Here is a 25,300-nt window from a genome sequence, read left to right as displayed (position 1 = left end):
ACAATGGTAAAATTGCAAAGAATTTCCCGGATAATGAGAGAAGAATATTTTAAAAGTCATCAAATGGATATTTGGCTCAAGAAGCTAGCCAGCATTTGCGAATACAGCCAATATATCTATCATATTCTCACAGAGGAACAGACACATTTAAAAGCAAAAATTAAAAATAGAGGAGCACATTTGGGATGGGATTGTTGAAAATTCCTTTTGATCAGTAACCCTAGGGATGAACTTGCATCTATTTCTTGTAGGGAGAATAGTTTAAAATGAAGAAGGGGATCAGATATACACCACAGCCCAAGACTCTGCCAAGCATAGCAGAAGGATGAAAAGAGAATGAGCAAATCCAATTTGCAGCTCCTATTTACACAGTTGCAAGTAATGACAAATCACCCATAAATTCTTTAAAGGACACCTGAAAGTCCTCCATGTAAGCAAAAAAAAAAAAATATATATATATAAATACATATAAAAGAATATATATATACACACATATAAAACACCAGGTATTGTAACATAATTAACTAGATATCCAGACAAGATCCTGTCACTTGGATATTATGAACTCTTAGGATCAGGTTAACCCTCGTAAGGGTAGGAGTATTATGCCTGGGCTTCACTTACTTTAAATGGAGGGAAGGTGACACTGCTATCAAAAGAAGTTGTCCTACTGCTACTCTGTCCATTTACTTCCATCTTCACATGGGAGACTTCAACCACCCTGACATCTGTTGCGAAGACAGCATAGCTAACATAGGCACAAACAGTCAAAGAGGTTCCTGCAGAGGATTGATGATAATTTCTTGACCCAGGTGGTGGAGACGCCAAGGAGGAGAGGTGGGCTGCTAGACCTTGTACTAACAAACGAAGAAGGTCTAGTTGGAGATGTGAAAGTTGGGGGCAGCCTTGGCTGCAGTGACCATGAGATGGTGGAGTTCAGGATCCTACAAGGAGGAAGCAGGGCAATAAGTAGGATTGCAACCCTGGACTTCAGGAGAGCTAACTTTGGCCTCTTCAGGGACCTAGTTAGGGGAATCTCATGGGGTAGGGCCCTAGAAGGAAGAGGGGTCAAGAAAGCTGGTTAATATTCAAGCGTCACCTCCTCCAGGCTCAAGATGGGTGCATCCCTCTGAGTAAGAAATCCAGCAAAGCGGGCAGGAGACCTGCATGGCTGAGCAAGGAACTCCTGACAAAGCTCCAACAGAAGAAGGAAGTGTACAGAATGTGGAAAAGGGGACAGGCCACTTGGGAGGAATATAGGGACGTTGTCAGAGTCTGCAGGGATGCGACAAGGAAGGCTAAAGCCCATTTGGAATTGAATCTGGCAAGGGATGTCAAGAACAACAAGAAGGGTTTCTTCAAATACATCAATAGCAAAAGGAAGACTAGGGAAAACGTGGGTCCGCTGCTGAATGGGGCAGGTGCCCTGGTAACGAAGGATATAGAGAAGGCAGAGTTATTGAATGCTGCCTTTGCTTCAGTCTTTACGGCTAAGGCCAGTCCTCAGGAATTCCAGACCCTGGAAGAGACAAGACAGACAAGAGAGGAAGGCTGGAGAAAGGAAGACTCTCCCTTGGTTGAGGGGGATCAGGTTAGAGATCTTTTGTCCAAACTTGACATCCACAAATCCATGGGCCCCGATGGGATACATCCACGAGTGCTGAGGGAGCTGGAGAATGTTATTGCTAGGCCACTCTCCATCATCTTGGAAAGGTCCTGGAGATCAGGAGAGGTGCCTGAGGACTGGAAGAAAGCCAATGTCACCCCAGTCTTCAAAAAGGGCAAGAAGGAGGAGACAGGAAACTACAGGCCTCTCAGCCTCACCTCCATCCCTGCAAAGGTCATGGAACAGCTCATCCTGGAGGTCCTCACTAAGCATCTGGAGGACAAGAAGGTGATCAGGAGTAGTCAGCATGGATTCACCAAAGGGAAATCATGCTTGACCAAGCACATAGCCTTCTATGATGGAATGACTGACTAAGTAGATGAGGGGAGAGCAGGGGATGTTGTCTACCTGGACTTCAGCAAGGCTTTGGACACTGTCTCCCATCACATCCTCATAGGGAAACTCAGGAAGTGTGGGTTAGATGAGTGGACGGTGAGGTGGATTGAGAACTGGCTGGATGGCAGAGCTCAGAGGGTTGTGGTGTTCCCCAGGGGTCAGTACTGGGTCCAGTCTTGTTCAACATATTCATCAATGACCGGGATGAAGGCACAGAGCGCGCCCTCAGCAAGTTTGCTGATGATACTAAACCGGGAGGAGAGGCTGACACACCAGAGGGCCGTGCTGCCATTCAGAGGGACCTGGACAGGCTGGGGAGTTGAGCAGACAGGAACCTCATGGAGTTCAACATAGGCAAGTGCAGGGTCCTGCACCTAGGGAGGAAGAACCCCATGCAGCAGTACAGGCTGGGGGTTGACCTGCTGGAAAGCAGCTCTCCCGAGAAGGACCTGGGAGTGCTGGTGGACAACAAGTTAAACATGAGGCAGCAATGTGCCCTTGTGGCCAAGAAGGCCAATGGGATCCTGGGGTGCATTAGGCAGAGTGTTGCCAGCAGGTGGAGGGAGGTGATCCTGCCCCTCTACTCAGCCCTGGTGAGGCCTCACCTGGAGTACTGTGTCCAGTTCTGGGCTCCCCAGTACAAGAGAGACATGGCACTCCTGGAGAGAGTCCAGCGGAGGGCTACAAAGATGATGAGGGGACTGGAGCATCTCTCCTCTGAAGAAAGGCTGCGAGAGCTGGGCCTGTGTAGCCTGGAGAAGAGAAGACTGAGGGGGGAATCTTATCAACATGTATAAGTATCTGAAGGGGGAGTGTCAAGAGGATGGGGCCAGACTCTTCTCCGTGGTGCCCAGCGACAGGACAAGAGGCAACGGGCAGAAACTGAACCACAGGAAGTTCCATCTGAACCTGAGGAAAAACTTCTTCGCTGTGAGGGTGACTGAGCACTGGAACAGGTTGCCCAGAGAGGTAGTGGAGTCTCCTTCCCTGGAGACATTCAAAACCCATCTGGATGGGATCCTGGGCAATATGCTCTAGAGGACCCTGCTTGAGCAGGGGGGTTGGACTAGATGATCTCCAGAGGTCCCTTCCAACCTAAACCATTCTGTGATTCTGTGGTTCACATTGGTGTTTCCTTTATCTCAGTACAAGCACTCATACAGCTGCCCAGCAAACTTGACAAGGATACTGAGACAACGAGTTTCCTGTTTTCAGTTGCGGTTGTTTGCTTGCTTGCTTTTTTTCCCTGAATTAACTTAACCTGGGTCCATCTCCCAGTTTAGTTCTCCCTATGGCCCCATTAACTCTTGCACTGCTACATGAGATGGGAAGAAGCAGCCAGGGGCAAGACCTCTCCCTTCAGCAATAGCGTTAGTTTCTGTTAGCTTAAAGTGACCCTGAAACCTTGGCCTTAGGAACTTGCCCTCAGGCAAGATTTTCTAGCACAGAAAATTGCCAGGAACTCTTGCAATGAAGATAACCCTCTGCAATGGAATGGCATTCCTCTATCACTAGCTTTCTCAGGAATTAATTATATGATTAGGAGGTAGAATAAAGAAAATTTGTAGCTTAAAGCAAGCCTTTCTTTGCTTTTATGAAGCTTCAGTTTCATCTGCTCTGTATGCATTAGTGATCACATTCTTAGAGTTATGCACATGCTTGAAATTATGTACTCTCAAATTTAGATTATCCCCAAATATTTTCAAATGCAACTCAGAATGCACAAATGTGTCTCATTACGGTATCTATCTGATAGCAAGTTTTTCATGCTGAAATGAATACATTAAATTGAACGGGAAGAATACATTGAAAATTCACTTTAATACATGTTTATTGGTGTCCTGCACTTTCAGTGTAGCAGGTTGGAGATGTAATAAAAAAGTTTCAAAATTTATTGATTCTGTTTCATTTAAATCACTCTAAACAACCAGTGCTTTAGAGTTCAAAGAAGTAATGTTTACTGTCCATTACAAGCAAAATTTTAATATTATCTTTTTTGAGTCTGCTTAGAACTCCTCTCTTAAAATTCTTCAGATACATTCCTCAAAGTAAACAATACATTTCAATCTGTGTCACAATCAACATTGATAAGGCCTTCTTAACCATTTTATACCACCTCCACTATTACTTCATTGCAAAACACAATCTTATTTCATACTATAAATATCCATCCATGCACAAAACACAGGGGCCAGAAGTTACATATTAATGTCTCATGTAGGCTTTGAAGACTTCCTTTACCCTCTGCAGGTTTATGGTACACTTAAAAAGATATCTTTAGACTTGGTCTACTTGGTCTTAAAATACAAATATACAATATCCGTAAGCATAAAAAAAGTAAAGCTAGATTGCCTTACCATTTGTTATGAACTGCTAAAATCTTATACATGTACAATATAGTATCATGCTGATTAATATACATATTAGTTAAATATATCAATCAATAATGGGCATGTGGTCAAGTTTTTTTGTTTTGTTTTGAAATAGGAAATTGTTCATATACAACTAAAAAAGATTTGGATTTAAACTCATTTGGAATACCTGAACCACAAACATCTTTAAACTCTGCTGAGAAGTTCAGGTTAAAGTGGGGCATAACCTGCTGATTTGCAGATTTCAAAGGGAACACAGCTCCTCACAGGTGATAGCTAAGGTGTGCTATTCCCAAGGGAACGCAAATTTTCTAAAATTCACATTTTTAGATCTAGAATATGTTAATTTTTGCATCTTACAGCTTGGTTTATACCTTTTTTCTTTTTAATCAATTCATCTTCCTCCATCAGAAACAATTCAGTACCTCAATGTTGTCATAGATTTTTCTAAATAAGTAGATATACAGTACAAAGTGTAGATAGTGAAACAAATAAGCACATATATACAGTCTTTGAAAGGCATTTTTGTGACCATTTTAGCAGTGTTTATAGAAAACATTTAAGATAGTCACATTCTGCTGATACCACTGTATTGCAAACTGTCAAGCCACATTTTTATATTAAACTTGTACTGCATTGTATATTGTACAACTAAAGATAAAACAATCATTCTTAAGGTGTGACACGATGAAAAAAAAATCACTAAACTGAGTAAGGTAACCAGCACAGGGCTTAATTTTCCTGAGGTTTGTAAAAATTCTTTAAACAAAAATCACAGTGACCAGGCTAAACTGCAAACATACTGTTAAGTTTTAAATATACAGTTTTTACAGAAGTTCTGTGCATGGTCGATTCACCTGTGTATGTTCACACTGATGTTTTCTCTAAATGACTCGCCACTGCATAATACTTGTATCTTTTCCGCCTGTGGAGATGAGATGGGTGTCTTCACAGAGAAAATCTACATTAGTTACATGACTACTGTGTCCACCGTACACATGGCTTGGAGCCTAGAAAACATCATATTAGTGAGAATATAAATTATCATAAAATATATCATTATAACATAACTACAATGAAATTAAAGCATCCACATTATTCTCCTGACGTACTGTAATATTTAAAATTAAATTTTAAATTTGATTTTAGTTTCAGTCAATATTAAGTAACACCCTTTATCACATAAGTATTGCTATTCTTCCTTTTTCATTTGTACATAGGACAAAAAAAAAATCCTGTGTTTGTGAGAGTGAATTTTTTTTAAAGCAACTTACCCTAAACTGTGAACAGGGATATGAGAAGAGATGTACTTTGCCAAAATCATCCCCTGTTGATAGCAGTTTTCTCCCATGTGATCGACAGACAGCATTGATATCTGTTCCATCTGAACCTTCAGGCCATACACCTGAAAAATGGAGGGACTAATTATAGGTTTCTATAATGGAAATAAAAGTCATAGCTCAGGTTTTTGTTATAATTTTAATAAAAGATTACTTGTTTTTTTTTTAAAAAAGTAAAAATTATAAACACAACTGTAGTTAGGTCAATATATGTACTTAAGCACCAGCAAAAGTCCAGATCCTAATAGGAAATTAAGCACAAAGAAATACTTCTGTTTATTCTTTCTACTCAGCAAAGTGATTTTTACTCCAGGAAAGTATTCTTTTGAGTTATGGTGATATATCTGAGCCTACAGGTATTTTTACATGGTTATATAGAGAATAGCATGTTACTGTTTTTATTTTTCCCTTTTGCTTGTCTTAAAAGCAAATTTTTTTCTTTAATATAGCTACCAAAAAAGAAACTTATTCACATATGACCTAACATAACTTCTTCACGTTATTATAGCATGACTCAACACACTTTTTTCATACTACTACAGTCTAAAAATCTACGACAATTTATAAATGTTATTCAAATAATTAATGAATCCCTCAAAATCAAACTGAACATATTATAAGATTCTTAAACACTTATTTCACTGTAAGTATTTATCCTACTTCCTCATGTCCTCTATTCCTTGCTGGTTTTGCACAATGTTTTTCTAAATTAAACTGTATGCTCATTGATACAACGACCAAACCTCTGCACCAGATCTTTAAAACTTCTGAACATTCATCTGCTGAAATTATAACAAAATCTAGCTCCTTATTGAAATTTCATTTTTTTTGTATACAGTATACAGAGCTGGGTATTTCCTACTGCCCTGCTTACCCGACCCCCCCGACAGATTCTAGCATTTGGACTACAGAGAACACCAGAATGGGAACCTGCCCTGAACTGTAGAAACAGCTAGTATTTGATGTGCATGTAGTTCCTCTCAAATATCGTTTTTGTATTTTGCATATAAAAGTTCAAAAGCACTGAAAGGAGGAGATTTCATCTATTTGTACATGTGATCTTTGAGGAATTACAAATTATTGTAAATAAAATGAAATACAAAGTATTGATTTGTGGAGTTCCATTAACTCTCCTGACATTGTGTATGGAAACACCTCTTTGCTATATCATGAATAGTAAAAAGAAAGAGGCAAGAAAGAAAAGCAATGTGCAGGGAAGAAATACAGTACTCACAGCTGTTGTGGAATTAAGAATGGGGCACTGAATAAAGACACCGAAAGGCTGTTTTAAGTAACTACTTTGACAAAAAGGAAGCTGTATGAACAAGGAACGCTAACTGAAAACAGAGGAGTCTTCTCAAAAGGTCAATATGACAAATTGGAGGAAATGATTTTAAAAAATCTGATTGTCATTTTGACATGGGGAAAGGATCATTCCAGTTTCTTTTTCCTCCGAGATTCCACGCTCTTTCATAAGTGATTCCAGTGCCCACTATTCTCACTGTTAGTTTTTCCTGATACGAAAACTGAATCCCCTTTGCTGAAAAATTAGTCTACTATTTTTTGTCCCATCCTGTCTAGGCATGGAAAAGAGACCATTTCCTTTCTCTCATTTGAAGACTGATGCCATGCTGCTTTCTCCTTCTCTTCTCTAAAACGCATTCATTACATCTTTTCTCACAGAACAATATTTACATGTATTATTACTATTCTTGCTAGTGATCACTTGGACTACACTATCTGTTGGTTCAACGTGCAGAAACCAGAAGCAGTATTCCAGCTGTGACTGAAGCAGATACTGAGGATAAATGGACAATTACTTCACATTTTGCATGTCATCCTTTTTATTATACATCCTACTAATGCATCTGCCTTTTTCACAACAGCATAATAATGTTGCCTCATGTTCAGTTTGTAGGCGAGAGTAATCTCCTGATCTTCCTCTGCAGAACTGCTATCTTACCTGCCATCCTCCATTCTGCATTTGTACAATTGCCTTATGCTGTTTAAATGTATAACGTTCTATTTGTCCCTATTGAATTGCCTCCTTTTTTCATACCATCACTTTGTCAAGAAAATTTTAAATGCTACTCCTGCAGCTTAATGTCATCTACAAATTAAATAAATATACTGTTTTACTAACCATATTATTAATAAAAATATTTAAACAAAAATAATATTCAGTGTACTGCCTTCTAATCTGTTTTGCACCCAGCCAGTCTCAGTTGTGCTTCCCTAGCTTGCTTGCAATATATTGTCAGGCTTTTCACAGCATCTTACATTTCTTCTTGTCCTTCAACTGCAATTCATACTTTCCCAATACTGGGCATGTGATATGATCTGATGCCTTGTCCAGTAGCACACGGTTCTTCCAAAAGCATATAGATTAGTAAGTGTTTCATACTCTTTTGTCCTTCAAATTTGCATGTATTTGCATCACTAGAACATTCTCTGTTGAACACATTTCCTTATACGCTGTTGATTTTTGGTTGAATCATCTCCAAATACTTCCAGGCTAACTAATCTGTTCCCACACTTGAAGGCAGGTGTTCAACAGATCAATGCTCATTTTCCACCCTGCACTGATTATGCTAAAGTGTGAATTCTATGCATACTATTTGTGATGTCTAAGTGATTCTGCTAAAGTGAGAAAACGTCTCTAGTTTCGCTCAGTCAGTAGTTGGTGAACATCCATATAGTGGATGCCTCATGTCTTTGATGATGTGAGTGCTTCTGCTATGCCCAGTAGGGCAAACCTGGCAAGCATTTAAAGACTGTTCATAGTGGTCACTTTGAGGCCCTGAGGTACTGAACAGTAGAGTGATTTCCAACATTACTGGACTAGCTTCCAATTTAGAATTTATGGGCTTCTTCAATTTATTGTTCTAGGCACTAACTTTGTACTTTATTGTCTCCATATGGGCTCTGAAGGTAAGTATGTGGCCTACAGATCTTGCATTCATTCTTTCTCATTCTTCCAGTAGCTTACAGAGTTTCTGTGAGGTCCTGAAAAAAAGTATTAATGGTTCTGTGATTACATTAACCAGTTGTTTTTACAGGTGCAGTGAGGCTCCTCACATTCAGATACTTTGAATAGATCTAACTCATATTTTCTAACTTATTCCTTCCCTACTCAAAGCAGAGGTCTTACCCTTTTGGTGCTGGCACTAACTGGGCTAGCCATCACATTGTAGTAGGACTTTTAATGAAGATAGATTAAAAAACAAACAAACACACACCCACACACTGCAGCCTTCTCAATGTCATCTCTCCCTCCTCTCCATCTGAGTAGCAGACCAATGCTGTCCTTGGTCCTTCTGTTATTCCTGTATTTGTCACAAGTATGCAGTTATGTTTAGGTTTTGTTTATATCTCTTCCTGGTACTCCAGCACAGCTCCTACCTTCTGCATTCCTCCTCCTTGTAGGAGAGGTCAACATTGTCTAGCGAAGTTTGTCTCCTGCTGCCCTTTCTCTCTTTCCTCTGTGCTGGGAGAATTTGTGCCCTTCACATCATTTAAGGAAATAACCAGATCTCTCCAATTTCTTCTCTCCAACTTGAGATCTTACTTAGCAGAACTCTGAATTTATGCAGTTTGTCTCCCTGAAGCCAATTATTTTTATTTTACTGCTCTCTTTTCCTTCCTGTATGTGGGGCCATGATCTCCATGATTCCACTGCCATTCCTACCTAAGATGCATTCTCATTCTTAATGTGTTTTTTCCATCTACTTAGAATCAATTCTGGGAGAAATTCCCGTCTTGGTGCTTGCCTACTTCCTGTATCAAAAAGACATACAAAGGAATTTTGAGGGTGTGCTGGTTAGCCAGGGTACTGTAATTCCTTTCCCAGCACACACCGGAACAGTTAAAAAAAAAAAAAAAAATCACATACTTTTCAGTTCCTGGGTTTGACTGATTCTGCTAGCTATTAAAAAAATTTCCATTCACTTGATCTTTCTGGTAGGATGGGCAACATTATATCCCCACCCACCATTAATGGTCTTTTTTTTCATCTATAATTACTATGCATTATCTTTGTAACTTCACATTAACTTAACTTTTGTTCACAGTGTATCTGTGAATCCTCAGTATACACAGCATCCTGTTCTCTCCTTTTCCATTAAATATATTTTCTGAATAAGTTGTACTCTTTTAGTTTCAAATTCCATTCATTTGACTAACCTTCTCACAGCCTCTGTTATATTAATAAAATAATCACTTTGATAAATATTAAAAAACAGCCCTTTTTATTTATTCCCCATATTTGTCTCTCTAGCTTATAAAGACTATAAAAAAGCATACGATGCTTCCACAAGTTCCTTATTGGTCCAGTAGAACATTTTGTTCCACAGTCTTGCTCCAAAAGTCAATGCTGTTGCAGGGTGGAGGAAACCCCTCCTAGGTGTAACACCCTTCTCCTATGACTCTGCATGTGCCAAAAGCAGCCTCCGCTTTTACTAGCTCTGTATGTTGCATGGGTCCAATTTATAAAGTATGGAATACTCACTTAAGTATTTTCTTCATTTCAGAATCAGAATATCTGAACCTTTGATAGTAAACACAAAGATTTTGTGGCTTTGTGACGCTGTGTCAGGCAAACTCAAGCCCCAAAGATTAGAGATTGAAATATATTAACATTTCTATAGGGGCCCTCATCTCTCATATGAGAGAAATACATGATGTTAACATCCAGCCTGTAATCTAGAACTTTCTCCTTTTACTAAATCCGCATGTTTTAGTGTGACCCAAGCATGGCCTGTTAGCTTTAAATTTTACAAAATGTGAATATTTCTTCCTAATATATTGCTACCACCACGCCATCTTTTAGGTTCTAAATAAGTCCTTTCTGTCTGCTTTCAAACACATTACTGCATCTATCCTACTTGAAACATGGCTGAAAATCTTCCTTGTTTAATACTTATACTAAAACAGACTCTTGTTTGAATCTCTACAATGGCTTCCTACTTTATTCTAGCAATTTGAGGTTTCTTGTACACAGCTTTTATAATGAGCAGTCAAGTTCTGCATGAGTTGGGAATGCAAAAATGCAAAAATTTAAAATACACTATGAAAAACAGGTCCTCCAAAATTAATAGAGGGCACATGGAAACAAACCATCACGATTTTGTTACATGCGTTCCTATTTTTTCTTTTTTCTTCTATGTCTTTCCTCTCATTTAATTGTATTGAATGTCTTACCTCAAAGTCCATTATAAGTCCTTTGTGATGGAGGCTGTTACTGATACTGTGTTTGCACAGTAACTGTGCAAACACAAAATGTAAGTGAAACTGGTGCTGACAAGGGGATCTGGTCCAGGGGCTGCCTAAATAACTGATACAAGTTCCATAGAGCTGGTACTTTATACCAAAAGAGATGAGAAGCAATTCCAGTATGACAGAATGGGCAGTTTGTGATTTCTTCCCTGTTCCCCTCTTGTGTTGCAATTTTATATCGCTACTTGAAGCTAGCAAGAATATATTACATCAGAGCCTTCCTGGACTGAAATAAGAGGACAGATTGTGATAAAAATGGCATAACAGAAGTTATTCCCTGAAATATGAATAGTCATGTTTCATAAAAAAGTCGACATTTCAAGTAGCCGTTAATAACAAGAATAACGAGAGCTTGTACATACCGAAAACATGGAATCCTAAAGTACAGGTGTAAGTAGCCCATTCTATATCTCGAGTTGTTTCAACACTCACTACTTGTTTACAAGCAGAGGGGATCCCTATAAAAGAAAAAATTAAAAATGTTGTCGTGCTTTTTAAAACCATATAGGCTCTGATGGTACCAGATGAATTAAAACATACGGTCTCTCTTTGCAATTATATAGTCTCATTTAAATTTTAAATCTGAATCAGACTGCCTAAACTCTGCACAAAAAGACAAAACATAGTTGTTACTCACAATATAGGATTTCATAGTCCCCTGAATTAGACACAAGATACTGTGAATTAACAGACCAATCCAAATGAGTAATAAAGCTGGAATGACCCTATGAAGAGAAGAGTATTATATTAGCTGTGCTAACAGTATCTCTCAACATAACTGTATTAATGCAGTCTTACAAAACACACTTGGTTGTTAATATTGAACACAGAGAAAAAAATGCACTTACTGAACATTTGCCAATTCGAGTGTACTTTCTTCCATTTTCGCTTACACCATATATATAAATACAGTTGTCATGGGAACCTATTGCCAAGAAGTTTCCATCTATAAATACAAAAGTGACTTGTAATTATTCTAGTAAGAAAGAACTGAAAATGATTTTAAAGAGTTATCGTATCACAGACAATGGAAACTGTTCTTAAAGGCCTTAATACTGAAAAAGAAAAAGCATAGTTCTATTTTTTTTCTTTTACAGTTACATGTTGATGCTTACATCAACATCACAAGCAGCAGGTTTATAGGAAATATTACCTTTAAAAACAGGTAGCAGTTCTGGAAGCAGCTATTGTCAATTTAGGGCTAACCTGATTGCAACAACATGCACAGTTAAAGTCAAGTTTGTTTTTCCCTTCCCACTGAAATCATGCTGAGTATGAGGGGGGAAAAAGGGAACTAAAGAGAAACTAGAGCTTAAGGCACTATTCATTCATTGTTGCCAATGTTTCACCACTTATTTATTTTCAGCTTAAATATGGTAGGGTGGGGAATGATTTTCAAACAACCCCCCCATTTAATAAGAAATTCAACGCTTCTTTTTCAACCAGTAAATAAACTCTCTCAAACCTGGTGAGTAACGCATCACGGACAGCTGTTCGTTCCCATCTGTGTGTACAGTGACCAAGTCTTTTGTTTCCGTGTCAAACACAAACCACCTGTTGTAAATATAGAAAGAGGCCAATAAGTCATCCTATAAGGAATTTAATTCTACTCTAATCTTGATCAACTTTTCTTCTGTCAAAATAGCAACACTCCATAAGTTTTGCACCAAAAAAAAAAAAAAAAGAAAAATAGCAACTGCTACTCATTTCGATTTATGTTGTACTTTAACAGAAGTGCGGTTTCTTTCCAATAGCCTTAACAAGAATAATTTTCAGATATTGACCCCGATATCATTCTTCAGATTTTATTCTGTTTTACTATGTATCATTCATTATAATAAAGTATGAATTATATTAATTAGCCTCCTCCTTTAAGGCTTCTCTATGCTATGCTGACATTTACATTGATGCCTACATTAAATCCTAGAGCAATGGAAAATGTAAGCAAGAATCAGGATTGTTTTATCTTGGAATCAGAATGCACTGATTCTTCTGATGTGAAGTTTTTCTTTATTTATTCATTATTAATTAATCAAAATTTATTTTGTGGAAACAAACAGGGGATAAAGTTTGCATTTTAATACTTTCACTAGACTGTTAAAGACAAAGTAAAGATTCCACCCCAAAATTTCTCCTTTTGATTTACTTATTGAGGCAAATAAACAATCCTAAATAATCTTGACTACCTATCAGTATTCTGCATATTCTCAGTTATGTTTAATTACTTCCAATACTAACAGCAAAGTCTGCCCTCAGGTGACATTAAAGGAAAGGACAAAATGATGGTGATTTTATATTATAAGGCAGATTATAAAATTATATTATAAAATTATAACGCACTCCATTACAACTTAGGCAATCAAGGCTAAAACCACGGCTCTGCCATTGATCTACTATGTGCCAAAGGGCTCAATTTTCCCTGTAAAATGAAGATAACAGATACTATTTTTCTCCCTGGTTTTGTATGTCTTCAGGCAGAACAAGTCTCTTAATACGAATTTTTACCATGCCTAACAGTGGGACGCTTGCCAAAATTCTTTTAAAGCCCTGGGACATTACTGCATTAGAGATAATAAACTACTTATTAAATATTCAAATGAACACCATTTTCCTATGCAATTTCTTCTGTGCTGCCCTCCAGGCCTCAGAGAAACTCTGTGCACACATCTGCAAAGTTAATCCATTATGCTCCTTCCAGCTCCTCCTTTAAACACTCCTTTGCAAGGATGGACACAAAAATTTAACATTTAGGTTACTGGTATAGTGACACCACCTTCCATGCGTGGTCTCATTGCTAACTTATATCTCCTGCCCTGTGAAAATCCTTCTCCTGGCACTTGTCTCAGGCTGTCACCTCCCCCGGGACAGGGCCTTTCTCCTCATCCTACGGTCACGCTGTGTTCACCCCACTCAGCACAGTGAGGTACTGGTCCAAAGACAGGGTTTCTAGCCACTAACGCAATACAAATATAGTTCCCTTTCAAATCCAGTTGAAATCAATAGGGGATGCACAAAAGAGAAAAGAATTGTGCATGCATCTGGAAAACAAGAACATGAACTTGGATTTGGTGAGCTGGAAAAATCATGTCCTGTTTCTTAGTGCCCCCAGTGTAGCCCTGTGCATCTTACCTTCCAGTTAGCGTCCCTACTGCAACAACGGATGCCGAAGGATGAAAACCTGAAGACTGTGCTGGATCCTAAAATGTTTCAGAAGGAAGCTCATATTTTTAACTAGTCCAGTTCATAACAAAAATATAATTCAATTTTTCTTCAGGAAAGGAGACAAAAATAATACGTTTTTAACTGATTCAAACATTACTCAGTATATTTTCCCCTTTATACAAGGCCACTGATCTTCTTCTGCACTACCTAATCTAAAAATAACTTGGCAAGTGATTCCATAACAATAACATTGACAAAAGGCAGCTTTTCAACAAATCACAAGAGATAAAAATAGCTTATTAAATTAGATCTGACCTAAGAATTAAGTATCAAAGCTGCAGTTTACCTACTGTCTAAAGGACATGTGAGTACATTATTCAACAGAGTTACGTATTACTTTGCATGGAGGGATAAAGCGTAACTTCTACACATGTAGAAGACTTTCAGCACCTGCCACTTGCAGCCTAGTGGGAGATTAAGGGCATGAACTGGGTTTCTTATTTTGATCTGCAATATTGAAGCATTTTACATTCACTTTTGCAAAAAAAAATCAGTAGTATAGTACTATGGAGATATACGCAAAATTACAGTGTTTTTCTCGCCATTCAAATGTATGCATTTTCTTTCTAACATATTACAGCTAAAAAGAATGAGCTGCAGAACCTTGTAGGTCATAGGAGAAAGTCCTAAAATAAATAGCCTATTTTCTTCTGACACCTGCCAAAAATTAATTTTAAAATGTAAGGAAAAAAAAAAAAACAAAACAAGTAGTATAGCTCACAAAAACACCTATGTCATCTTGCTTTTCTATATTCTAAAACACTTATCATATCAGCCATTTTAGTAAACTGGTTTACATTTTTATCAATTTGTAATTACCTGCACTAGTGGCTAGGTATAAGGGACGGTCTCCTTAATTTTAAACAATTTATTAATTCAAAGAAGTTTCAAAGAATCGTTAAAATCTGAGACTTGTACATACATGTTTGAACCACTAGAATAGTCCAGAAAGGGAAATTTGCTAGTTCTTCAAATTATAACTTCATACAACTACTAAATGCTAAAATATTCTCTTGCATAAAACAGAGATTTGAACAGTGAGTTTATTCTGAGCAACAACTTGTACTGATAATTACATTAGGAAGATCTTATGTAGATCTTTGAGATAAAAACAGGTTCCCGTGGATTCATTTACTTCAGATAAGCTGTCAGTGACTTATGAAATATGGTCTCAGACGTTTCAGGTGTTTAATAAGCAGATTATCTAATAAGGAGATTATTGTCAAGATTGATAACAGAAATCTTGTCTAAACGAAGCAGTGAGTTCTTGGAGGGGGGAAAAAAATCTAAGTCTGATTTAATAGACCTACTGCTGTTGCCAACCATTTCAAAAGAATCAAGATAAATACAGGAGGTTCTTAAACATTTCAGAAACAACAGTTTCTTAGAGAGCCTTTTATTTCTGCATAGGCAAGCTAAACATTAACCATTGAAACTCACTATAATTTGCAATCATCTAAGCTCCATTTCAGTTTTTCAGAAGACAGTAAGGATAAGATAGTGGAAACTTTGCCTGTTTTTTGAGCTCATGATAATTTACTAAAAATAAATAACTTTATATCAGTGAAAGCAGCTTATCTTGCTGACAGATCTGTTTGTCTTCCCCGCATTGTAATTATCTCCGCTAACGATGCTTCACTACCAACGCTGTATGCTGTCTTCCGCAGAAAGCAGGAGAGCAAATGCTCTCAGGACCCCCCCCCCCACCCCCCCAAGGGAGAGAGATTGCCAAATTTTGCACTTCTCTTCAAGAATATAGGCTGTTCTCAGCATACCATTCCTGCAATCAGAAATATATCTGAAATATCAACTTTTTATTCTCCAAGCTTTCTGAAAGCATATGTATGAATACAAAAATATACTTTTACAAGGAACAGAGGGAAGGATCACATTAATATGTGCAGTTGAAAGATTGCAGACAAAAAAGAAATTTAATCAGAAAAGTATCAAAAAATCGCACCAATGCTTTTACTTACCACTTCAAGATACTTATAAAAGACTTGCACAAAGCCACATGTGCACTATTTCTAAATAATCAAATTAAATATCTCCACAAAATTATGATAAAAATCAGAAAGGTATATGTAAAAGTTTCTAGCTTCCATCATTGTTCGAGTCACTCTGAATCGCTCTTAAAGGACTGCTGCAATCTAGCTGTTCGTATTCCATGCAGTGCAATACAACACGCTGCTATTTCTGTCTTTCAAAACAAAGGCAGGCATAGGCTCTGTCTTTTCTTAGACAGTCCACCAAGGCAGATCCTGGAAAATTTGGTTTTATAATTGATCAGTGTTTGCTTGTTTTCCTTTTTTTAATAATGTTTTATCATTAAAGCTCTTAGACTAAGCTGGTATTTATTTTGTCTTATATTTGGCACCTTGGAAACAGTTCAAAAGATTTTGGTGTGTCTCAAGATTTGACTATTCCATTAAGGCATAGTTACAGTATCCCTACGGACTGGAGGGAGGATGCTTATTTTTAAATCTAAAACATATTAACATATATTAAACTTTAAAATGGTCAGGAAGGAGTTTAGTAGTTACTTTGAAAATGTTTTTTGCAGGTTCAGAAAAAACAGTATGCATTCTCCTCCATACTCTACTATATTACACACCAGTATATTGTAAGCTATACTATAAACATTGCTAGGCATTCATCTGTAAGAAAATTCCTGGCTAGAGTTTGAGGGCTATATTGATCTGCAGACCGGGGTAGTTCACATATACGTGTATCTACATCAGGTTGCTAGGTTTTCTTTTGAAGTAATGTTTGAACTTTTCCAGTGGACAGAGGGGCAAATAGGGAAGACTGAGAAGTGATCTACATTATTCTGATCCATATGTGCAGCTCCAGAAAAGCACAGAAGCACAAAAGCACCCACAACAAGATACAAAAATAAGACTCTCTGAAAAATGCAATAGTGGCATCTCAAAGTAAAGAGATAAAAGCTTCTCTGCTGTCTCTAGGAAATAAACCAATGTCTTCTGGTGGATAACTATTTAGAAAGGTGGCCAGCTGCATGAGACAAAAAACACTTTACAAATCAGTTTCTAGTGATGCATGTAATAATCAGACTCATGTCATCACTAAGTAAGTACTGTTAAGAGTTTGCAAACGCTGAACCGAGTGGCCTAAGTACAACTATAAAACTGAGCCTCCTTCAGTACCTAAACACTAAGTTCATATCAGGGATAAGAAGTGAAAAACCAAACACTTCCTTTATTTGTGAACAGAATCTATCAAAAAATGCTAACAAGTTCTAGGGAAAAAAAAAAATAACAGGCTAAAAGTGTTATCAAAAAATCATTTCCTTCTGAAGCCTGACCATCATGCTCAGGATAGTAGTATTAATCCTTATCAAAACTACTTTTAGTTGATAAATACATCCAAGTTTTATTTACAAAAAAATACCAACAGCACTGTATCTTTGCTCCAGAGTTTTGTTTTTAAGTGTTATGTTCATTTTCAGAAGGATAAGTCTTACGACTCTTGCTTATTTTTTCTCCCTCAAGTTATACATTAAGATACTTCAAAACAATATTCTTCAACAACAAGCACCACCATATGAACTGAGAACTTCTGTAAGAACACTAGAGCTTCGTTTAATAAATTTATACCTCTATAATCTTGTTCCAGATAGGATGATGAGTGGTAGCATCCCAGAGGGTAATGTGTTTGTCATGTCCACAAGTGAAGAACTGAGGTTTAGAGGAATGGACTGCAAGTCCCCAAAGCTCATCAGTGTGACCCTACATGAACAGAAATGTTTCTTGACAGGGTTGGCAGTAGCATCAAAACTAAACATTACACATGATAAAAATTAGGAAACCATATATTAAAGCATTACAAATACATTGTCTTGGATAGACGCATATTTATCATGTCATTTACTGCCAAAAGTACTGCAATGATAAATTTAATAAATTCACATTTATGAAGCTTAACTTTGGGCATACCTTTACTGCTCCTACGCTAATTAGAAACATTTATGTAAGGCAGCAACTTACCTGGGTAATGGGAAAAAAATCTCCTGATAGCGTGCCCTGTAGAACAAAGTTTCTAGTGGTTCCTATTAATACAACATCACCTTTTCCCTCTGCTACTGTTCTTATTGGACCAAACTTCTCCGGAATCTGTGTTTATAACAGATAAACATATAGATAAGTCAGACTAGAAAATGACTTGTTTAGTGTTAATATTTTTTTAAAGACATATGGCCTAGCAAGTGCATTTTAATAGAAACTGTACAAAGAAGATATAAAAAACATGAATATATATCCCTGACTTCAAAAAGTTTGTAACAATTTGCATCAGCTTAGTAACTGTCTTTATACAAGAAAAAATATCCTTATCTATGGAACATTACATAAGTACAGATAAATTAATAAATTTTGACAAATAGAAAAGTTACAGTTGCTTCATGCTGCATTAACTCAATCATATTTTAATTACGACCTTGATATCAGATTAAGAATTTCTACTCAGAGGTGGTGTCAGGCTTTATATCGCTAATGCTTTTCTGTAAGTTATACTCCTTTAGTTGCCACCCAGTTTCTGCAAGACTCGGTGTAAATCTCCAACTTAAAGCTCAGGGGAAGATGTGGAATTGAAAAGAACAAGCAAAACCATTGTAGGAACAAATAAACGAAAAAGAAAGCAGCCATCTTCAGAGGCCATAGTTAGAAACCACACAACAAGCATGTACCCTGTGTTGTGTTACAAAACAAATTACTGAAAATAACATGTTATTTCAGTTGCAAATATATTTTGAATGTTTCATAATAGACAGTTGTGTTGAAATCCTTCCCCAGAGTCTTACACTGATTATACTCTTTCATCCAGTATGTTAACCATTATATAATTCTGTCCAAACAAATTCTGCTTTAAAATTCAAGCTCCTATATAGCAACTGAACTCACTTTAGGAACTTATTTTTTAAATTTAAAAAAAATCACTAACAAAAGAATTTATGGAAAAAAATTAAGTGATTAAAAAAAACATCATTTTGGAAAACAGAAAAGTATAAAATAATCAAATATTGTAATAATATTTAATATCGTAATATCTGAAGTAAAAATGATCAATTGCAAAAAAGAATAATATTAAAAATATCATTAGAAGATTTGTTTTCCAATTAAATTAAATCTGAAATATAAAATACTATTTAATGAATAGCCCAGCACAGAAATGACCTAATCACTCAACAGATATTACATTTTAGCATTCATTTTCTTGCTCACAGAATGCACTTCCATAAGAAAAAAAAAATTGATTTAAGAACGTCAGGTCAGAAGACAGCTAAAATTTCACTTTGAGTAACAGAGTAAAGATAATGATAGGAGATATCACCTCTGTTTTGTGAAGTTTTTGGTAATTTCCATTCCAAGATATTAGTTTTCGATCTTTTCCACCTCCTGATACTAGTGTGCCATCTCGTAGCATACAAAGCGCAAATATTCCACCTTCATGCGCCCCTTGAATTGCATGGCTTATTCTATTGGTACCTGTATACATGGAGAAAAGATATTACTACTGAAATATTCAGCTTATTACCTCATTTTTTCCTTTGTTTTATTCATCTATTTTTATTTCTCTACCTGTCCAAGGTTATATCTAACAATGACGAGGATAGGTATCGATTATTGCACTAAAGTGCTCAGTTCCACTGAAGGGACTGAATTAGTATATCTTGAAAACTTACTACCCTTCAACTAAATATGTATGTATGTATATATGTGTATGCATGGATGTGCGTATATACATACATACATACATATATATATATATATAGATAGATGTGTGTGTGTGTGTAGATATATATGTATGTATACATAGATATAGATATATTCACTTAGTCTAATTCACGGGGGTTTAAGCTAAACTACTTGACATCACATTTGAACTGAAGTACGCACCTTATCAACAAAGAAAGAATAAGCCAATCACTTGTGATTTTCCAAGGATCTTCTAGATCTTTCAGACACCTAACCTGTACTGAAATCTGCCTAAATAGGGCTCTTTGATGCCTTGGCAGAAGGCACTGAATCACTCTCTGCAAGGGTCTGTATTTCTTTACTGATAAGGCAGGAGGCTAGGGAGAACCTCACAAGGATGAAGCTGGTTTCTGCAAGTACCTCCTTAGTCTCAAAATACCTTCACACCAACTACATTAGATTAAACATATCTAATTATGATTATGAAGTATAAAGAAAAAATTATTAGCGTTTCTCTTACTGAAAAAAAGTACCTTGCATCAAAGCCTAGCTAACTTTATGTTTAGTACAAGGGATAGGCTGACGTAAATTAGGAGACAAGAATTGCTTTTTCCTTTATAAATCACCTTTGCTTTAATTATGGATATAATGTGTAAGTTGCTGTTACATTATATAAAGATAATTTTTTGCTAAGGGTATTCAAAACGTGGAAGCAGCCCTCACTTGAACATAGAGCACTGACTCAGAAGCAGTGAAAGCTTAGTAAAATATGCCATATTAAGACAGAAAAACAAAGAACATTTGTGTCCATCCCAAAAGAACTGACAGAAGCAAGGAGATCTTACAATTCACTTCCATTTCTAGGAAAAAAGCAAAGACAATGCTTGCAGTCAAAGGAAAAAATCAGTCAGGGTCTGGGCGTGAAGGTAAACTGGCCTCTGAACACTGCACTGAACCCGGCAGGCCATGCCAGCAGCTGCCACTATCTCCCTTGTCTGTCAGCGGCCCCGAAGAAAGACAGAAAGAACAGGGAGGAGATAAGACTGTGCAATTTCTCAGTTAGATCCTTCACATCCATTTGGAAGGGAAAGTGAGCAACTGTCTTGCTTTAAAATAGCGTAAGAAGGAAAAAAGGGGAATAAAGAAAAAGTCGAGTTACAAATACTACATCCACCCTTTTCCTCAACACTACGACAATGCACCAGTTGATCTGAAGTACAGAAAACAGAAAACTGGCTAGTTGTCCGCAGATGAAAAAAAGTTTACAAAAGCAGCTCAGTAAGGTCCAACTTGGTAAATGAGTCACCATGTTGCTTCCCAGGTTTTATACCCTTTATCTCCAACATCCTTGGAGAAGGCATTGAGTAAATAAGAAATAGTTGTCATCCATATCCTGTCTCCCTTTACCATAAGGCCTCCATTAGGCCTATGCATTCATCTCACTTAGTAAGTAAATGTTTAGGATGTTGTGACTATTGTCTTCCAGCAAGGATTGCCTTCTGATGCCTAAAACAAAGCCTTTTCTTAATAGAATAGGCTTTTTAAGAAGTTTGTCCTGTTCATCCGTTCATTTTTAATAAAGCTAAGGAATTCAATTAGATCTTCATACATTCTAGCTTGACTTCCTAAGCAAACAAATTAAGCTATTTGTTCCCTTTTCAAAAATATTTGGCAACATTTAGGCATAATTTTTGTAAACACTATATTGAGGGACAGTATTGGAGATTATCGGTTACGTTAACAGTGCTTCTTGCAACCACCTCGATTAAAGACATGAATTTTCTCTGCTATTCCTTATTTCAGTCAAAGTCATGCTTGCCGGCATACCTCTATGGTTTAGCATTTGACCACAGGGAACAGACTCTACAGTATTTTGTGTCAGGGCAGTCAGGTATACCGTTTTTTAAAAGCTGGTAAGAGAGAATAAGATTGGTCTTGGTAAAGAATTCAAGAAAAACAAAATTTATTCTTCCTAAAATAAGGTTACAATCATGCAAAAATTCAGTCATTTATAGTAAGGTTTCAATATTAGTATCAGTCTTGTCTTACCTTTCCCCCAAACCAAAATGTTTCCACTTGAGTCTCCTGTAATAGTATCACCATTTTCAGAAAAGGTCACACACAGGACAAACTTTGGCTTCTCTTGTTTCTGCATGGTTATGAAAAAATATGCACTCACAGCAACACGCAGACCATTCATTTTAACAGTATGCATTTGACTAATTTAGTTTAGTCTTTTACAGTTCTATTATTACTTAAAGGTCTACACAGGAGTTTAATCACATTCCTACAGTCTACAGTTAATCTAGACAAGGGCAGAAGATGTATCAGCCGAGGTTGGGGGCCCAATATTGCACTCAATATTACACTTTACCGCTGCATTCCCCCAGCAAGTGAGAAGGCCTGTCAATTTTTAACGCAAGACCAAGAACGTCCTGGGATATTCTGAATCTCCCAACTCTCTCCTAGCCCCAAAGGCTCTAAGCGTTTGGAAATGACCAAAGATGCCAACAAACTATTATTATTATTTTTTCTCCAAAGATTCTAGGAGAGAAGTATTACTAGAGAGTTTGGCTGCAGTATAAATTAAGAAATCATCTTTCTATTGAATCCTAAGGTTCAGAAGTGGAAATGTTGCTTTGAGACCCTGCATTTAAGATACTGAGAAGAACAAAACAGGGAAATGTGTAAGAGGACAAAAATGTTCACTATCTAGTAGCTTCTAAGGACATTACTTACAATATTTGCTACCTAAAAACTTGCACGGCTTCTCTTCTCCCTTAAGCTAACTGGAACCAAGTATTAACTAGGACTACCACAATGTTACATTTACAACAACCATATGGTACAACAGTGCCATAACAGAGCCAGAAATCTGTCCAGTTGTTTGAAAGATAGAAATGAATGAAAAATAAAATAAAATGAAACAAAATTCAATGCATTATCTCAGTATCTCATCCTTATTTCACAAAAAATTTATAAGCTGACATTGCAAAGTAGTTGTTTTGACTATACTTGCAAGTCATGGCTCCACAAGCAAACAGTTAACTAGGTCCTATTGTAGTTATCTGCAGTCACTGCAAACATATCTCACTTGTGCATGCAACTGCTATAAAGCTTAGTCTATATTTAAGAACAAAACCAAATCAAGACCTTGATATGAAAATGATATTTACCAAATAGTGTCCAGCTCAATCTCTATTTGAATTATGTAAGTGTATGCATCTGAGCAGAACAGAGGAAAAGGAAAGAATATTCATATTCACATAATTTAAAATCGAATTAGATGGCGTTTTGCAAGTCTTTCCTCTGACAAAGCAAAAAAAAGACATATTTTGCTCTCTATATTTTTTTAATCTGAGGTGAGGATAGAGAGTTTTAATTTAATTTTCTTTCGCTGGCAAGCAGTATAAAGAACATAGAAAAAGGCATATATAGGAATTACATTTCAAAACTTCATTGTGGCAACCCATCAAAAAGTTCTCTGTTCCATGCCATGAATGCTATTTGAATTTTTGTAAAACTGCAAGTTTAATAATTATCTTTTTGTTTTGATTTACTCAGATATAATTAAGTCTTATTTCTGTATGACTGTACCATTCCTATAAAAATAACATTAAGGAAATAGTTTATTTTACCTCAAATAATCCTTGCTTTTTAATAAGAGAATTCCCTTCTAATGTCCAAAAATAAAGGTGTGATTTTCCGCAAGTAACTATTATATTTGTGTCAGTGGGGTGAAAATCTGCAGCAAATACAGCCTCATTAGAGCACTTGGAAGAGAAAAGAAAAACATTGTTATCACAATTTAAAACTCAAAGAAAAAAAAATCAATATAAAATGATACTCTAGTTACATAAACTGATCATCTCCGGATATAAGAAAAATACTGAGCCATTTATTTATTGTTGTAGACTGGAATACTTTGGTAGAATACTTTGAAGAAAAAAGACCGAAGTCAAAAGATTTTCTATTTTTTAAGTTAGTATCAAAAAGTTATTCTTCAAAAGTATGTCAGATAATGAGAGGAGGATCTATATCAAAGACATGATTAGTTTAAGACTTTTCTTTTCTGCACATGCTCCTATCATTGCTCCCCAGACTTTTCTAATAAATTCTAGTGCAACTACAGCAGCGCAAAGGTTATTACGATAATCTTAACAGTAAGAGGAAACATTCCCTTTCTTCATGTTCTTTGCCTTTTATAAAACGAAAGTGTAAAAAAGGCACAAGAAGTTAAACATAGACATTTTATGACAAGAAATCCAGATCTACATACAAGCAAGTAGCAGTACACAAAATATCTTATTGCAACACCTTGACATCTGCCAGCTTTTCTTCTTTCTGCCAGTCCCACACAGAAAGCACATGGTCATTTGAGTCATCCACTGAGCACAGGCTACTTCCTCCATTCTAAACCAAAACATGGAAAATATTAATGCATCCATAAGCTAATATTAGAAACACATAAATACATGTAAAAAATACTTCTGTATAGGCAAAAAGGACATATTTATATTTTCATTGTTATATTTTAGTTATCCCATACATCTTCATGAAATATAGCACTTTATAGGATTATTTAAAAATAGGGCTAAAAAAGGGATATAGAAGAGGTACTCTTTCAGGAAAAACTGCAGACAAACACAGTTTGTGAGGAAAGAGGTAGGTATCTCTTTTTAAACTTTCAGTGATGTAACTTCCCAAGGCAGCCTATCCGTTATTATCTGTGCTATTAAGAAAGCTTTTCCTGATGACTAAACTGAATTACTTTCATCGCAATTTTAACCAGTTACTTCTTGTTGGACATGGGGAATAATTTATTCTTTATTGAGCAATAATGGAACAAAATTGGGGAACAAAGGAAGTAACGAGAAAGCAACTTACTCCTGATAGATGTCTTTTTTAAAGTTATATCTTCCATCATTCTTTGCTTTCCTAATCGCAATGACCCTAACTCCTTCAGTCTTTCTTCTTGGGTCATATTAGCTAGACCTTCTCCAGGTAATACCCATTTTTCTGCAGTGTGACTCCAAAGACTGAATGAGGCACTCCAGCAGAGACTCTACCTGAACTGAGGGGAGCAGATTGACATCACAGGTCTTACCGGTGATGCACCTGTTTAGATATCCAAAATATGGTCATTGCTGTATAACAACTGCATCTTTTTCCAAGTAGCAGGTATCTGGAAGGTAATTTTCAGACTGTTTTTTTCAAATGATTTGAGGTAATTCCTCAAATTCCTAGCTGTGTCTACAGTGAAATAAACCATCAAGTAACGTCTAACTGCTTTTCAAGCCATTCAAATATGTTTTTTATCCCATTGTTCCTGGTATTGACTACGTTCACTGTAACTGCAGATGACTTCGCAGATGC

The 25,300-nt window shown here is 36.7% G+C and overlaps 1 protein-coding gene across 2 annotated transcripts in view; it reads right to left on the bottom strand.

Annotated features, from left to right (window-relative positions):
- Positions 1 to 3,815: 3,815 nt before the first annotated feature.
- EML1 (EMAP like 1) overlaps positions 3,816 to 25,300 on the bottom strand; it is a 127,480-nt gene continuing 105,995 nt past the window's right edge. For both annotated transcript variants that reach the window (XM_009675477.2, XM_068947011.1), the window contains exons 10-22: positions 24,242 to 24,337; positions 23,563 to 23,697; positions 21,974 to 22,073; positions 19,560 to 19,714; positions 18,218 to 18,343; positions 17,828 to 17,959; positions 14,118 to 14,185; positions 12,454 to 12,542; positions 11,837 to 11,934; positions 11,626 to 11,713; positions 11,351 to 11,446; positions 5,649 to 5,779; positions 3,816 to 5,384 (exon numbers count right to left, since the gene is read on the bottom strand). In XM_009675477.2, the coding sequence (XP_009673772.1) occupies positions 5,259 to 5,384; positions 5,649 to 5,779; positions 11,351 to 11,446; positions 11,626 to 11,713; positions 11,837 to 11,934; positions 12,454 to 12,542; positions 14,118 to 14,185; positions 17,828 to 17,959; positions 18,218 to 18,343; positions 19,560 to 19,714; positions 21,974 to 22,073; positions 23,563 to 23,697; positions 24,242 to 24,337 (1,440 nt within the window). In that variant the 3' untranslated portion in view covers positions 3,816 to 5,258. The remainder of the gene's footprint in view (positions 5,385 to 5,648; positions 5,780 to 11,350; positions 11,447 to 11,625; positions 11,714 to 11,836; positions 11,935 to 12,453; positions 12,543 to 14,117; positions 14,186 to 17,827; positions 17,960 to 18,217; positions 18,344 to 19,559; positions 19,715 to 21,973; positions 22,074 to 23,562; positions 23,698 to 24,241; positions 24,338 to 25,300) is intronic.

Source organism: Struthio camelus, chromosome 5 (genome assembly GCF_040807025.1).
Source record: "Struthio camelus isolate bStrCam1 chromosome 5, bStrCam1.hap1, whole genome shotgun sequence".
Classification (NCBI taxonomy): Eukaryota; Metazoa; Chordata; class Aves; order Struthioniformes; family Struthionidae; genus Struthio; species Struthio camelus.
This window is presented reverse-complemented; position numbering and strand designations above follow the sequence as displayed.